The sequence below is a fragment of the Hibiscus syriacus genome, unplaced genomic scaffold (assembly GCF_006381635.1).
Source record: "Hibiscus syriacus cultivar Baekdansim isolate YM2019G1 unplaced genomic scaffold, ASM638163v2 tig00111088_pilon, whole genome shotgun sequence".
NCBI classification, from domain to species: Eukaryota; Viridiplantae; Streptophyta; class Magnoliopsida; order Malvales; family Malvaceae; genus Hibiscus; species Hibiscus syriacus.
Genome location: NW_024062978.1, coordinates 447,653 through 464,003, shown reverse-complemented (window position 1 = coordinate 464,003; position 16,351 = coordinate 447,653). Strand labels below are relative to the sequence as shown.

The 16,351-nt window shown below is 33.6% G+C and overlaps 3 protein-coding genes and 1 pseudogene across 3 annotated transcripts; 2 read left to right on the top strand and 2 right to left on the bottom strand.

Moving 5' to 3' along the window:
• Nucleotides 1-474: 474 nt before the first annotated feature.
• On the bottom strand, nt 475-2,558 carry LOC120152209 (pentatricopeptide repeat-containing protein At4g14850-like). Its single transcript, XM_039164479.1, has one exon. The coding sequence runs from the start codon at nt 2,556-2,558 to the stop codon at nt 501-503; it is 2,058 nt and encodes a 685-aa protein (XP_039020410.1). The 3' UTR covers nt 475-500.
• A 1,040-nt stretch (nt 2,559-3,598) lies between these two features.
• On the bottom strand, nt 3,599-4,386 carry LOC120152213. The gene is made up of 2 exons (XM_039164482.1): nt 4,263-4,386; nt 3,599-4,181 (listed from the first exon to the last, which is right to left on the bottom strand). Exons 1-2 carry the CDS (start codon nt 4,339-4,341, stop codon nt 3,949-3,951), a joined length of 312 nt encoding a protein of 103 aa, XP_039020413.1. The 5' UTR covers nt 4,342-4,386; the 3' UTR covers nt 3,599-3,948.
• A 4,183-nt stretch (nt 4,387-8,569) lies between these two features.
• LOC120152210 (anthocyanidin 3-O-glucosyltransferase 6-like) lies at nt 8,570-10,158 on the top strand. The gene has a single exon (XM_039164480.1). It carries the CDS (start codon nt 8,661-8,663, stop codon nt 10,113-10,115), a length of 1,455 nt encoding a protein of 484 aa, XP_039020411.1. The 5' UTR covers nt 8,570-8,660; the 3' UTR covers nt 10,116-10,158.
• A 4,537-nt stretch (nt 10,159-14,695) lies between these two features.
• On the top strand, nt 14,696-16,204 carry LOC120152343 (annotated as a pseudogene).
• Nucleotides 16,205-16,351: the final 147 nt, after the last annotated feature.

The following is a 16,351-nucleotide window of genomic DNA, read 5'->3' as shown; positions in this document are numbered from 1 at the left end:
TTTCAAATCTTTAATAATTTTTCCCAATTTGTACGTTGATCGCAAAGTTGAAAAAACAAAAGAGGCAAAAAGAAAACTGTTTAATTTTTATACGTGTAATGCAGAAAGCAGTCAAGGAATTCGTCTTCAGTAAAAGTGTTTTTAATAAAGGTGGGATTAGTTTGACTTCGACTTACCGTTTCGATTTGTGCATTCACGTTCTAGGAGTCGATCAATCTTTTATCATTTACTATAACTTATGAATGAAACTATTTAATTTTAAAATTGTTAGGAAATAAGTAATTATTTAAAAAAATTTAGAAAGTTGGAATGAAGATCAGAGATCAAGGTTTTTGTTTTGATTATGAGGAGAAAGTATAGATTATATTTATTTGACTCTACTAAATGTTTTGTAATTTCGAAAAATTCATTGACTCAAATAATAGAATAAATATAACTTACTGGCCATGTGTACTATTGATTATATTTCAATAAAAAGTTCCGTTCAGCGTATAAACTATTCACCAATAATCTCGACACGAGCATTGCCCGTCCTTAAATCGATGAAATCGGTTATTATCTCTCACAATAATTTCTCTCCCAACAATGCCTGATATAAACTTGAAGGCGCTATGACAATCTCCACAGATTCTAAGGTTCTTTGTGATTCTTATAGGTACTCCAGGAGGTATAGCTATAAGAGCAAAGGCAAGAGCAATTTTCTCACTATGGTACCCAACCTCTGACATTTTCTCTTCTTCTTCTACGTCGACGAGCACAAAATCGATGTCCGGAACGTAGCCGGCCACCTTCATGTCATTCCCGAGTTTAGCCAACATCTCTTGAATCTTAGAATTCATTTCATGTGACGTATCCTTTGCTCGGAAGGTGTGGACTTTGTTCTTCACTGTGATCCAACTACAACCTGCACCCTTGTTGATCCCGACATCTTTCATCTCCTTCCTCACAAGATCAGCCTCCGCCCACCTGCCGGTTGATGCAAATAGATTAGATAGCAGCACATGGTTACCGGAGTCCTTTGGATCGAGTTCGAATAGTTTTTTAGCAGCTATCTTCCCCAAGTTTGGTTTTCTATACACCCTACAGGCATTTAAAAGAGCACCCCAGACGGAAATTGTTGGACGAATAGGCATTTTCTTAATGAACTCATAAGCATTCTCAACCATCCCAGCTCTCCCAAGCAAATCCACGATGCAAGCATAATGCTCTGCCCCTGGTTGAATCCGAAACTTTTCCTTCATTGATTTGAAAATCTCCATACCCATTTTTACCGCCCCTGCTCTACTACAAGCTGATAATACACAAACCAAAGTCACGTAATTGGGAACAACTTTACCCCAAGATATCATGTTTTGAAACAATGCTAAAGCCATGTTGGCAAGCCCTTGATGAGCATAACTACCTATCATTGCATTCCAACTAACTAAATTCCTCTCCGGTATCTCATAAAAAGCTTTCTCCGAGTCCTCGATGCTTCCACATTTACCATACATATCGACTAATGCACTCCCGACGAAAACATTCCCTTCGACACAAGCCTTAACAGCAAGCGCATGAATCGATCTACCGAATTCAAGCCCTGCCATCCCAGCGCAAGCACTGATAACACTCGAGACCATAAAATCAGTCGGCTCAACCCCTTCTTTCCTTGCTTCCAAAAACATTCCACAAGCAGTTTCTTCTTCATAGTTTTGCGCATAAGCAGATATCAATGAGCACCAGGAAACAGCATTTCTTTTCTCCATATCATCAAAGACCATCCTCGCGTCTTCCACCTCCTTACACTTGCCATAAAAATCAATAAGCCCATTGCAGACGGACAAATTCCTATCAAAACCGCTTAGAATCACATATCCATGTAACTGCCTCCCTAACGTCAAATAAGAAGCATCCGAACACGCATTAAGAAAAAGGCAGAACGTAATCGGATCAGGTTCACCGCCGATCCTTCTAAACTGAATAAAGATATCCACAGCTGTTCTCGGCTTCCCATCAAGCACTGCATTAGAAATATTTGCATTCCACATAGCAATACTTCTCTCAGGCATTTCGTCGAACACTTTTGTTGCTTCATCTCTAAGCCCCGTTTTCATATACATATCGAAACAACTACAGCCAACAAAGGAATAAAAAATCTGAGATGACTTTAAAGCTAGCGCGTGAATTTGTTTCCCCACAACGGGTAGCCGAAGCGACGCGGAGGCCTTTAAAGCGCAAGGAAAGGTGAAATCGTTGGGAGATATTCCTTCACTTCGCATGCGGGAAAAATGGAGGAGAGCGGGAGTGAAAAGGCCGTTTTGGACATGACCCGAAATGAGAGCGGTCCAAGTGACGACGGAACGAGACTGAGGTGGGGTTTGTAAGAGGACGAGGTGGGCGGCGTTAGGGAGATCGAGTTTGGAGTACATGTTGATAAGGTGGTTGGAAAGGAAAGAAGGGAGCGGGATTTGAAGAGTTTTGAGGACGTGGGCGTGAGTGGCTCGGCCGAAAAGGATGGACCGCGTGGAGATGGCGGATTCCAGGAGGAACCCGAGCTCGTTCGCGGTGAGGAATGGCATTGGTTTTAATTTTAGTGGCGGAGGGGGTGATCATGGTTGTCCCTTATTCCTTGTTCCCATATGTAACGGGGTAAGAGGAAGGTAAGATAGTAGGCTGCCCAACACTAAGTTGTGAGCAACTTCCGTAGGAGACCTTCAAATTATGAAATGCCCTCCATGAGACTTAATCCTATGACCTCAAGATTAAGAACCTTGTACTCTACCAACTGAGCTGGATGATTATTTCAGAGGGGGTGATCATGGTTTAGGATTTATGGCGGCAAAAATTTCTGAAGGTGACGGACTCGAGAACAAAGGTCATTTTCACGATATGTTTAAATTAAACCTTTGAAATAGATTAATTTACTCATTCTATTATAATCTTTTTACAATTGATATATTTGATGTTAAACTATAGAAAATGATTATTAATGTTTAAATATTTTTTATTGATGTTTCAAAAGTAACAATTAAATCATTAATATTATCGATTAATATTAAATTTATCACTCAATTATTAATCGAGTTTAATGTTTAGGATCTAAGATTTAATGCTTAGATTAATACTTCTTTCTATAATACATGTTGTCCAGATGCCAAAATTTGGTAATTATAATTGCAAAGGGAACTCGCATTCTGCTGTACTAGTTGCATTGTTACCTTTCATATTAACTACATAGGGTATATGTATTATATATACGTGTATATAAAATACACTTTTCATGGAAGTCTATCAGGTTAATAGAATAAAGGAACCAAGCTCAACAGCTGAATTAAGTAGCTATATCCAAGTAAAAGTCGCATCTAGCCACAGTGCTGGTTCAAACTCTGAAATCATTGGTCTCTCAAATGGCTCATTCGTGTGTTCAATTGTTGCTGAACTTGCATTTACCAAAACCTGCCAATTTTCATTAAAAAAATGAGAAATTCATATAATGAGACTTTTCATTTGCATATGGGGAAGTTTTAGATTTTGAGAATAAAAATCGAATGGAACTTACTAGGATCAACGGTAACAAGCATGGCAGTTCCTCCGAACTCACAAGTGCCACCACGCCCCTTTGTGTTTTGCCAGTAACTGTTGAAAGCGTATGATGCATGAGGCATCATTGTGTTGGGCTGGAAGCAGGCCTGGTTGGGTTGAATCGACTTGCAATCTGCACCAGACCCACATGCATAATCTTTGGCCGCTTGGATCAACGAATCAGGCACTGTCTGCTTAGCCACACACCAAGCACCGGACCGTGACCCTTTGTGTGGAGGAGGACGAGGTTCGGAAATGGGTCGGCCAGGAACCTGCTTAGGGGGCGTAGGAACTTGTTTGGGTGGACTTGGGAAAATGCTAGGTGATTTGAACCCATGTTTCGGAGGAGCTGTTTCAGGTGGATTTAGCGGCGGGCTGTGGATGATGTTACTCGGCGGTGGAGGTGTCGGTAGGCCATAACTTGTTGGAGGCGGAGGAGGTTTGGAAGGTGATTTTGGGGTAAATGGAGGAGAGTGGCGATAAAGAGTCCAAAGGAGGTAGAAAAATAGGTGAGTCGAGGGTATACGGATCACCATTCGAGGCAGCACGATCGGTTGTTCTTAGCTTTTGATGGAGGCTTGAGCCATGGTGCTTCCATGCATGAACCATAAATCTGGCATCTTTACAAACAAAACGAAACAACAAATCATACCTCAACTGAATACGAAACAAAATGAAAGAAGCAGAAGGAATTTACATACCACGGTGAGTGAAGAGAATGGTGGCTGAAATGCGTAGGAATGCATAGAGAAACTTTAAACAGTGCCTCCTTGACTCCATGGATGTAACTAAGCGATGCTTAGGGAATGAAGCAGGCTGTTTATATATAAATATATATAGGTGGGGCAGAAAAGGGAATCATTAACATAGAGACACTAAACAAGATTCAAAGGCCATCATTGCTGTAATGTAATCTGATTCTTATTGTTTCTTCTTTTTAGCTTGTTGGAATATATGCTTGCTTGGAAATGGAGGAAGATTGTGGGAGGATTTTTTAGGGTTTTGTTTTCACTTTTTGTTCTTGCTTGCTTTCTCCTCAATGTGTAAAGATCACTACTTATCAGCTGGACAAGTCTTCTTTCTTTCAAAAGTTCTTATCTTCGCGCTTTTAGAAACATTTTCAATTAGTTTATATTTAGCAACAATTTTAATGAAAATAAAAAAACAAATAAGACTATAATTTGAAGATAAAATTGATATATTCAAAATTTTGATGATTAATTTAAATTGAAAAACATAATATAAGAAGGTTTGGTGTAATTGTTTTAAATATTATTTATGTTATTTAATCCATTTCTATACAATGTTTAGAATATTCAAACTTTTTAATAGAAAGTTGTTAGTTTTATTACAACTTCCATAATTATAATGAAGATTTACAAGCACAGCCGTAACTTGACACCTAGATCATACAAGTACCAAAAAAGGAAAAATGTTAAAAATATAACCAAAAGCTTTTAATAAAATAAAGATACGAATAAATCTGACTGCATTGGCAAACGAATCATAAAAGGGATTAAACTACCGAAAGACCACTAAAAAATCACAAATCAAAGTAGAGCAACGTGAAAAAACTATACAATAATGCAAAATATGTATCCAAATCAATATGAGAGTCCAAAGCAGGGAAGATCAATATGATAACAAATAAGCGCCATCTTAATCAGTCACGACGATGTCAAATCCAACCCAGAGGAAAAAGATAAACGAAAACAACGGTCAAAAGACCGAATTATTCTCATTAAAAAAATAAAAAAGAAACAAAGAAAAAACAACCGACGACCAATAATCAGTATCAAAATCGATGTCGTCACCATCTAAAGAAAATAAAAAAAATATTTTATCTATAAAAAATTACACAAACTGTAAAAGAAAAAAAAAGAGTTCAAACTACTCTTTAAGATATTGGACCTCACTTCATCATATATTTTATATTGACAACAATATCAATCATATTAAATTCAATTAACCATTTCAATCATATTTAAGTACAATATACATCTTTCCTAAAAAAGAGTAAATAGATACTAGCCATATTGAAAAAAGTTTAATTTTAGATTTATGAGATTCCAAATTAATCTTGATTTATCTTAGTAAAATTCTCATTATATATGTTACTTTTATTAATTGTAAGAATTTATTAATTAATTCTAATTACAATCGCACACATATATTATTTATAATTATAATTCATATCACGTTGATTTTAAGTCGTAGTATCCTCCTTTCGACCTAATTTCAACATGATTATCAGATAAAATTAGATATGGTACACAACCAACATAAGAGAGTGAGAAGCATAAGAATAAAAAACCAAAAAATGAATGACATGTTGAGTAGAGATCAAACATTCATCTACATCAATTGAAGAACTATGAGATTACTAATGTTAATAGTTGTGAAGAATGAGGTCATGAATATTATCACTTTGATTTTTTCTCCTCGTCGTAAATATTTTTTTTTTCGTTTAAGTTTAGGAATGTTTCTAACGAGGTTTACATTAATCTAAGTAATTTTCATTTTAATAAAAGTATTTGTTTTGCTTTAATTTTTCTTTTTTCCCTTTCGGTTTTAAGGTTTCGTCTTATTTAATTCGGACCGACTCGTGTCACATATCTGACTCAGAAATTTTCTACTTACACAAAAAACTCTAGATCGTGCTTAAACAATATCAACCCGCTTACCAAGTGTTTTAATTTTAAATCAAAGTTTCAACGCATAATTAATGTTTTCATTGCTTTGCTTTATAAACATCCTGCCACACAAACACTTATTCCTAACAACCTAAAATAAATCAACACTACTAATCTTATTCCTAACATCCAGATCCAGTCTATGAATACTTGGCTAGTTTTCCTACCGTTCCTGTCTTTAAAGCCAATTGATCCCCACTCCCGCCATTTAAATCCTGCCTAACTATCGCATTTAACCTTGGGGTCGTGGGATCGAGTCTCAGGGAGGACATTTCATAATTTGGAGGTCTCCTACGGAAGTTGCTCTCAACTTGGCGTTAGGGGCAGCCTACTATACTATCTCTCCTTATCTCATTACATATGGGAATAAGGGTCAACTAATTTTAACTACCGCATTTAATATGGAATTTAATTATAACACCTTAATAGGAATATCAACGGAGTAGGAATCTCAACCATTTCATGAATCTAAGAGCACAATAAAACTCGCACATGCCTTTGCAATTTGTACCCCGTGAGTCTATGAGAAACAATCTTTAGTTGCCGACATGACCACATATTTTCTTCATTTTCCATATGTATATACTTTTAAAAAAGTTGTTTGAAAATTCCGATGATAAACCCATAATCATACCAGAAATTCCACTTTCTTGAACATGGAAATATATGTTACTTAAGATCAATTTGACAATACTTTTAAAAAGTGACTTTTAAAAGTACGGTTTAAAATTTAAGTGTTTGAGATTGTTGTTAAAAATTGAGTTTTAAAAAATGAAATGTCCATTATATACATTATGTTGTAAATTAAAATATAAAATTTAAATTATATTTACACTTATTAGTACAATGATATATAAGATATATCTGTTTAAACTATAATAAAAATATAAAAACTAAAAACTAAAAATATAGTTATAATAAAAATGTATTTTATAATAACCTACTATTAATATTTTAATATGTAAACCATGAATTTTCATTTACTTTTAAGTAATTAAAATAAATTATTAAGTAATAGTTGTCTTTTAAGGATGTCAATATTAAATTATTAAAATAAAATATAAATACATAATTGAGTGGAGTCCGTGCATTGGTAAAATAGTAAAATTATAATTTACTTCTAAACATAAAGTTGAAAAAAGGAAAAACTAGAAAATATAGCTTTTACGGTTGGTTCGAAACCACTATTTTCACCTTAATTTTCTTTTATTTTTTTATTTATTTGACATTGATTTTATGTTCAAAATAAACATTTTAGCTAAAAGTACGTTTAGAAAGCCACACCAAACCAAACTGTGCGTTAATATGAGGAGCTACGTTGTTATTATTTTTCAACTTATGGTGTTATATTTTAATAACCCAAAATTCATTTAATGGAACAATACCTCTCAAACAACCCTAATTAAAAAAAAATACCCCTCAAACTACCTACGTGGACAATTTAAGAAATGCTTGTTTGGGAAGTATAGGTCAATAAATGAATTTTTTTGGGTATTTTAAAATAATAACGCCGCAGCTTATATTGTTTCTATTACTAAAAAAAGAGAGCTTATCTTGTTTCTACAATAAAGGGCAACGAAAATGACATTACAAAAATTCTCATATGTAGGCACGTGACAAGCAAAGCAATGACATCATACTTCCCTCCATTGATCGACTCCCCGCTTTAAATTTAGCAACCTATCAGCAAATCCCAAACCACCTTTCCAATCTTAAAATTAAATAGAATCAAGTTAAAAAATGTAAATTAAATATATTGATAAATTATATTTTATCATTTAAATTTTATTTATTTAAAAAAATAAATATAAAAATTAAATTTTAAAATCGAATTGAACCGAGCTTGCGGCTATTTGTATCTTTTTCCCCCTCTTTGGTTGCAGATATATGTATATATATTATACAACTCTTCATATTTACGAATATAAATACATACAAGTTGGAAATTTGAATAATAAACCCACAACTGTACCTTCAAAAGCTTTTACTGTTTCTCAGCCACAAAGTACAATAAAAGGATAAGGTTTTCCAATCCATCGAACTACCGCTAGGTGAATCAAATTTTATTAGGAAATAATTTCATTGTTTTTGTTTAACAAAAAAAAGTAATAATTGTTTTATGCTCGATCAAGTATTAAAAAAAACCTTGAAATATAAATTAAAACGTAGTAAAAATTAAAATCCACTACAAAAACGGCCTTAAGAACGTAACAAAATTAACCGTATATATCCGATTATCAAAATAACACAGTCGGCCCATAACCCAATCAAATCTATGACTTCATACTTCTCTCCAATGCTTTAAATTTAACAACATCAGCCAAATCCCAAACCAACACAGCCGTCGATCTATCTTCATCGTTCGCCGTTGCAGTGTTCTGCATATAACTTCTCTGTTCCTTTCCGATGACGAAGAGGGCAGAGCTAGTGTTCATCCCTGCGCCTGGAATGGGCCATTTGGTACCCACGGTTCAATTGGCTAAGCTTTTGGTTCATCTCAATTCCAGTCTCTCCATCACAATCCTCACCGTCAAGCCACCGTACGACGCAAAAATCTGCGCCTACGTCGACTCTCTCTCCGCCGATAGAACCTCCACCACCATCAACCGCATCAAATTCATCAACCTCCCTCATCCTGATCCAGACGTAGATGTTTTGAAGTTTATTAGTGGTTTAGTTCACACCCAGCGATCATTTGTGAAAGAGACAGTCACCAACATAGTTGAGCTCTCCAACTCAGTTCCCGACTCACCTCGACTCGCCGGGTTCGTTCTCGACATGCTTTTAACCGGTTTCGTAGACTTGGCTAACGAATTCGGCGTTCCTAGCTATGTATTTTACACCTCGGGTGCCGCTTTTCTTGGCTTTGAATTCTACGTTCAAGTTCTACACGATGAGCAAAGCGTGAAGCTCCTAGAGTTAAAAGACTCGGAAACTGAGTTCACCATTCCATCATATGTCAACCCGGTTTCCACTAGATTAATTCCATTCAATAGGACCAGTTCTGAAGTTGTTACCTTCTTCCTTGATATGGGACGACGGCTACGAGAGGTGAAGGGTATAATGGTAAATACATTTTCGGAGCTTGAATCACACGCGATTGACTCTCTTTCTAATCATAAGCTTCGAAATCCAGCCATTTATCCGGTGGGACCCATATTGGATTTCTCAAGTTCAAGTGAGACTCATCATAATCATGATACAATCATGCAATGGATGGACGAACAACCTCCTTCATCGGTAGTGTTCCTCTGCTTCGGGAGCATGGGAAGCTTCAGTGTGGAACAGGTGACAGAGATCGCCAATGCACTAGAGCAAAGTGGGTACCGGTTTCTGTGGTCCCTTCGGCGACCTGGAGAGAAAGTAAATGGCATCAGGGGAAAACCGACTGATTATGGGAACATGGCCGATGCATTGCCGGAAGGGTTCTTAGATCGGACGGCTAAGGTCGGAAAGGTCACCGGCTGGGTACCACAAGCGGCTGTCTTGAGTCATCCGGCAACCGGAGGGTTCGTATCACATTGTGGTTGGAATTCAACGTTGGAGAGCATATGGTTTAGAGTGCCGATGGCAGCATGGCCGCATTTTGGGGAACAACATATGAATGCCTTCTTATTGGTGAAGGAGTTGGGAATAGCCATTGATCTTAAAATGGATTATAAGAATTACGGCGATGAAGTCGAAATTGTGAAGGCTGATGAGATAGAGAGAGGAATCAGGTGGTTGATGGATCGTGATAGTGATGTTCGAAAGAAGATGAAGAATATAGGTGATAGGAGTAGCAAAGCATTGTTAGACGGTGGAACTTCACAGTCCACGTTACGTCGTTTTATAGATGATGTTATTGATAATTTGTCATGAAAAAAATAGGGTAAACTACATAAATAACCACCCAATTATGGGTTTGGTCTTGAAATGACCATTATTTTTAAATTTACATCAATATGACTATTAAACTATTTAAATAGTTTCAATATAGTAATCTGTCGTTAATATTTAATTGAAGTCTTTACATGACAGTTAAACAAAATTGATATAATTAGGGTGAGTCATTGTAAAGTTACATATTTGCGGCATTGGAACCTTTTTCTTCTTCTTCTATTTTGATCGTTACCTGTATATGATTTGTTTCATTGGATTTTTATTTAATGCAATCTGATCTTGAGTTTTTTTTAATTTGTCTAATGCCTTAATCTGAGCTTTAACTTTAAAATCTTTTTAATCTAGTCACATATTAAATATATAGATTAAATTCTCTAGATTTTACAATTAATCGTTGAGCCAATCAAAAGGTTATACATGTCACCTTTTGAATTGTAGTGAAAATAAATGAAGATGAGTTTTGACACCAAAGGAAATCCAACTTGGGTCCCAAGGGTAACATGCACATGCTTAACCACTGAGCTAATTCTCACGCTTGTTATTGATATAATACATATGTTATATAACTTGTTCAAGTTTAGGTAGAAAAATTAAAATAATTTAATTGGATTTGAACCAAAACGAATTAGTAACCAAGCAAGTTTTAATATATCTATATATTATAGTTAATGATAAAATTAAATAAATACGGATAAGTGAGAACTTACATCAAAGACAATTGAGAATATGACAACACTTAAATCACTAAAATAAATCTAATAGTTTATTTATAATTTCTTTAAGATTTAAATTTTTAAACTAAATTTATTGTTTTCATATTTATTTTTAATGATTATATATATGAAATCATTAAAAAAATAATTTAATATTCAAATTATAATCAGAAGAAGAAAAAATTAAGATTCAAATTATAATCATATAAAAAAATTAAATTCAAATTATAAATTTATCTTTTGATTTTAAATTGTGCTCGTGAATTTGAGTATGCTAAACAAAATTTTAATTTAATTTTATATATAATCATTAATAAATAAATTTAATTTAAAAAATTAAAATTTTACATTAATTATAAATAGTATATTAATTTTTTTTAGCAATTTAAGTGTTATCATTTTCTCAATTGGCCTAGATTTAAGTCATCATTTGTCTATTTTTATTTCTATCATTAACTATAATATATAATATATAAAAATATTTTAACTGATTCCTAAATATTAGATTTAGCCTATTGATTAAGGCTTTGCTTGGTTACCAATTGATTTTGGGTTCAAATACAATTAAGTTATTTTAGTTTTGTTTTTCAACCTAAACTTGAACATGTTATATAACATATGTATTATCTTGATAACAAGTGTGATAATTGGCTCAACGATTAATTCTAAAATCTAGGGGATTTAATCTATAAATTTAATACAAGACTAGAATAAAATATTTTAAAGTTAATGCTCAAATTAAGGTAGTAGACAAATTAAAAACAGAATGTGTATCAAATTGCAACAAATGAAAATCCAAAGAAACAAATCATATACAAGTAGTGACCAAAATGGAAGAAATCAAAGGAGGGTTCCAGTACCACAAATACGTAACTTTACAAGGACCCAAACCTTAATTATACCAAATTTGTTAACTAGCACGTAAACACTTCCATTAAATATTAACTGCAGGTGGCTATATTGAAACTATTTAAATAGTTCAATGGTCATATTGACGCAAAATTTGAAAATGGTGGTCATGTCGAAACCAAGTCCATGGTTGGGTGGTCATTTTTGTAGTTTACCCAAAATAATATTTAAAAATTACTATTGTTTTTTAACAATTTGAAAATTCATAATCATAAGAGTTAATTACATGTTTGATATGTTTATTGATAGAATTTAATATAATAACAAAAAATCAATTAAAATATAATACATAATATTTTTCTCATAAAAATCTTTGATATTTTCTCTAGAAAAATGCCACGATTAGGGTTGTGTATCAAGTGAGTCGATGACGAGTTGAATAATGCGTAATTTATGTTCATTAAAAGAATTCGTTGTTCCAATCGACTCGTTGCTCGATTTATGCTATTAAAAAAATTCATTGTTCAATTCGACTAGTCGCTCGTTAAGCCGCTAGAATTTTTATCTTAATTTTTATTTAAATATATGTAAAATCTAGTACTATTATGTAGAGCTTGATATAAATTTAAATGAACAAATTAAACAAAAAAACACAATTAAAATAGTGTTTGAATAAATTCAAAAATCTAAACTCAAAACATCAATCCAAAAATATATCGAGCTAAAGTCTAAACTCAAAATATGAATCGACAAATATACTAAACTAACATATTACAACTATTATTGAAGAAAAAAAGTTTAATATATATATAATAGATGCAAAAAATAAGACAATTAACAACAAATTATTCGTGAATTTATCAAGTTATTCGACTTGTTAAAATTCTGTAATAATTTTAAAACTGAATAGAATCAACTCAAATCAATCAAAGTTAGAAATAAAAGATTAAAAATATCAAATTGATCTTTGAATTCAATCAAAGTTAATGTTACTAGCCACCACTCCTCACCCCCTTTTGACTTTCCGAACAAGAATCTAATGTTTGTTTTACCGAAAAAAATAAAAGATCAAAAATAAAAATTTAAAAAATCAAATTATTTTTTATTAACATGTTTGTTAGAATGTAATTAGAAATAACAATAATTAGTTAAGAAGTTGGTAGTATCACTTAGAAATTTGTTAGTGATTGATGTTAATATGGGTTATATAAATCTTGTACTATAAAGGATTAAGAACTACCCCAAATAATGTGAAAATTTCTGCAGTGAATGCCATGCATTTACATAGCCACTAATTTTATAGGATTGAATTTACAAATGAGCACTAAATTATATTAAAATTGTCTTTTTAGATATTAACCTTTTAAAATTTCTAAAATAGATTTTAGATTTTGTTATAAAATGAGCACAATACCACTGTCATTAAATAGGTGATGTGATATACTAAATCAATGGAAAATATCTCATTTGACCCTCCAATTGTAATTAAAATTACATTTTACTATTAATTTCAATTAAAATATCTAATTTTACTATTAAAATTACATTTTAGAATTACATTACATAAATGTCCAAAATGTGTTTTGTATTTTTAGTAGTTTCAATTAAGGCTGTAAAAAATACTCTAAGTGGCTTAATTAGGCTCCTAGTTCTTCGTCTCATAATTCAAGTGATTTCATTGGTTAAAGTGAATGTTGTTATTCTTAAAGGCCGTTGGTCCAAATAATTGCACCTGTAAATATATGTATGTTGTTAATAACTAAGAAAGATTATGAACAAATACTATTTTATAATGAAAGATTAAACCAAAATTTTAATTAAAAGAAAAAATATAATTAATAATATAAAATAAGAGAGGATAAAAATCAAAATAAATCAAAATATAAATAAATAAATATTTCTACATTATTTTATTATTAATTTTGTTTTGGGAGACTGTGACCACAAGCTCCTAGGTACCTAGGTCGCTCCTCATAATCAATCTAAAATTTAGACTATTAAAGAATGTGATGTGCTTAGCAAATCAGCTTAATTATTCCATTACTATTAAATTGGATTTTTATTAGAAAATAAAATTATAATTATATATATTTTATTTTAAATACAAGTTTTAAAATTTCATAAACACGACGTAGGTCGTCGTTAAATGTTTATATGGGATTATTGATCGAAAAATATCTAGACATTTAAATGAGAAATTGGACATAATTTAAATATTTTTTTATATTAAACTTTTGTTTCATTGTCCTCTTGAAATGTAATTGTTGCGGGTCCTATATATTTTGTTTCTTGAAATGTAATTGAGGTGGTTTCTCTCTATATAACACATTTTTCCTATATATTCTGCTAGGAGCAATTATTGAAGATTGAGACAAATAATCCTTCTTTGCTAGCTGGAAATTGGTCTCTGCTTTGTGCGACATGCAAGGTGTTCACCTAATCTAACCTTTATTTCTCACCTAATACAGATTACAAAATAAATTAAAGTTAACGCGATGATTAAAGAAACTAGTTTGATTAATTTTTTATCCTTTATTTTTTAAAAATAGGCATTGCATTTTCGACCTAAATGCCAAAAAGGTCTGGATTAGAAATTTCGACGTCGAATCATCGGTGATGGAAACCGATACCGACGGCGGTAATGTGGGACAACCAACGAAGTAAATTTTAATTAGATTTAAGAATCAAATTGATGTTTCATATAAAATTTAAAAATTAAATTAATATTGTAAGTAAAATTTAAAATTAAATTAATATCTTATTTAATATCCAGATATCAAGATAATATTTAATTATTTTTAAGAACATATCATATCAATAAAATAACGGGGATTAACAATTAAATGACTGAAATAAAATAAATTGAAAATATAAACGACTAAAACCAAATATTTTCGAAAAATGACATCATATACCTCTCTCACCTCACTAATTGTCTATCAGCTTTAAATTTAATAACCCCGAAAGGATCAGTCAAATTCCAAACCAACACTCCAAACGCTTCCGTCGATCTCATAGTTCGCTGCTGCAGTGTACGGCATAGAGCTATTCTGTTCTGTTCCGATGACGAAGAAAGCAGAGCTAGTGTTCATCCCATTGCCTGGAATGGGCCATTTGGTACCCACAGTTCAATTGGCTAAGCTTTTAGTGCATCTCAATTCCAACCTCTCCATCACAATCATCACCATCAAGCCACCCTACGACGCAAAAGTCTGCGCCTATGTCGACTCTCTCTCCGCCGATAGAACACCCTCCACCATCAGCCCCATCAAATTCATCAACCTCCCTCAACCTGACCCAGACATTGATTTTTTCAAGTTTATGAGTAGTTTAGTTGAAATCCAGGGACCACTCGTGAAAGATGCTGTCACCAACTTAGTTGAGATCTGCAACTCAGTTCCCGACACACCTCGACTCACCGGGTTCGTTCTCGACATGTTTTTAACTCCTTTCGTAGAGTTGGCTAATGAGTTCGGCGTTCCTAGCTACGTATTTTACACCTCGGGTGCTGCTTTTCTTGGCTTCAAATTCTACGCCCAAGCTCTACACGATGAGCAAAACTTGGACCTCCTCGAATTAAAAGAATCGGAAACTGAGTTCACCGTTCCATCATATGTCAACCCGGTTCCCACTAAATTATTTCCATTCATTAGGGGCAGATCTGAAACTGTTACCTTCTTCCTTGATTTGGCAAGACGACTACGAGAGGTGAAGGGCATAATGATAAATACATTTTCAGAGCTCGAATCACATGCGATTGACTCCCTTTCTAATCATAAGCTTCGAAATCCAACCATTTACCCAGTTTGACCCATATTGGATCTCACAGGTTCAAGTGAGACTCATCAGAATCATGATACAATCATGCAATGGCTCGACGAACAACCTAGTTCATCGGTAGTGTTCCTCTGTTTCGGGAGCATGGGAAGCTTCAGTGTGGAGCAGGTGACAGAGATCGCCAATGCGCTAGAGCAGGGTGGACATTCATTCTTGTGGTCCCTACGGCGATCTGGGGAGCAAGTAAAGGGCATAGAGGGAAGCCCGACCGATTATGAGAGCATGACAGAGTTGTTGCCGGAAGGGTTCTTAGATCGGACGGCTGAGATTGGTAAGGTCATCGGTTGGGCACCACAAGTGGCCATCTTGAGCCACCCGGCAACCGGAGGATTCATATCGCATTGTGGTTGGAATTCAATATTAGAGAGTATATGGTTCGGAGTGCCGATGATGGTATGGCCGCTTTATGCAGAGCAACATATGAATGCATTCTCGTTGGGAACAGCGATAGATCTTAAAATGGATTATAAGAACTATGGCGATGAAGCTGAAATTGTGAAAGCTGATAAGATAGAGAGAAGAATTAGGTGGTTGATGGAGCAGGATAATAATATTCGAAAGAGGATGAAAGAGATGAGTGATAAAAGTAGGCAAACTTTGACAAATGGTGGAACTTCACACTTCACACAGTGTTGCTTTATTCACGATATTATGGACAACTTGTCATGAAAATAATATTAAAAAATTTACTATTGCTACTTTGTTATTTTTCAAATTAGGTTTATTCATTATCAAAAGGGTTAATTATACGTTTGTATGTTGAATCTATGGTTGTTATATAATATTTTTCAAAGCTCGAATCCAATGCGATGCGGT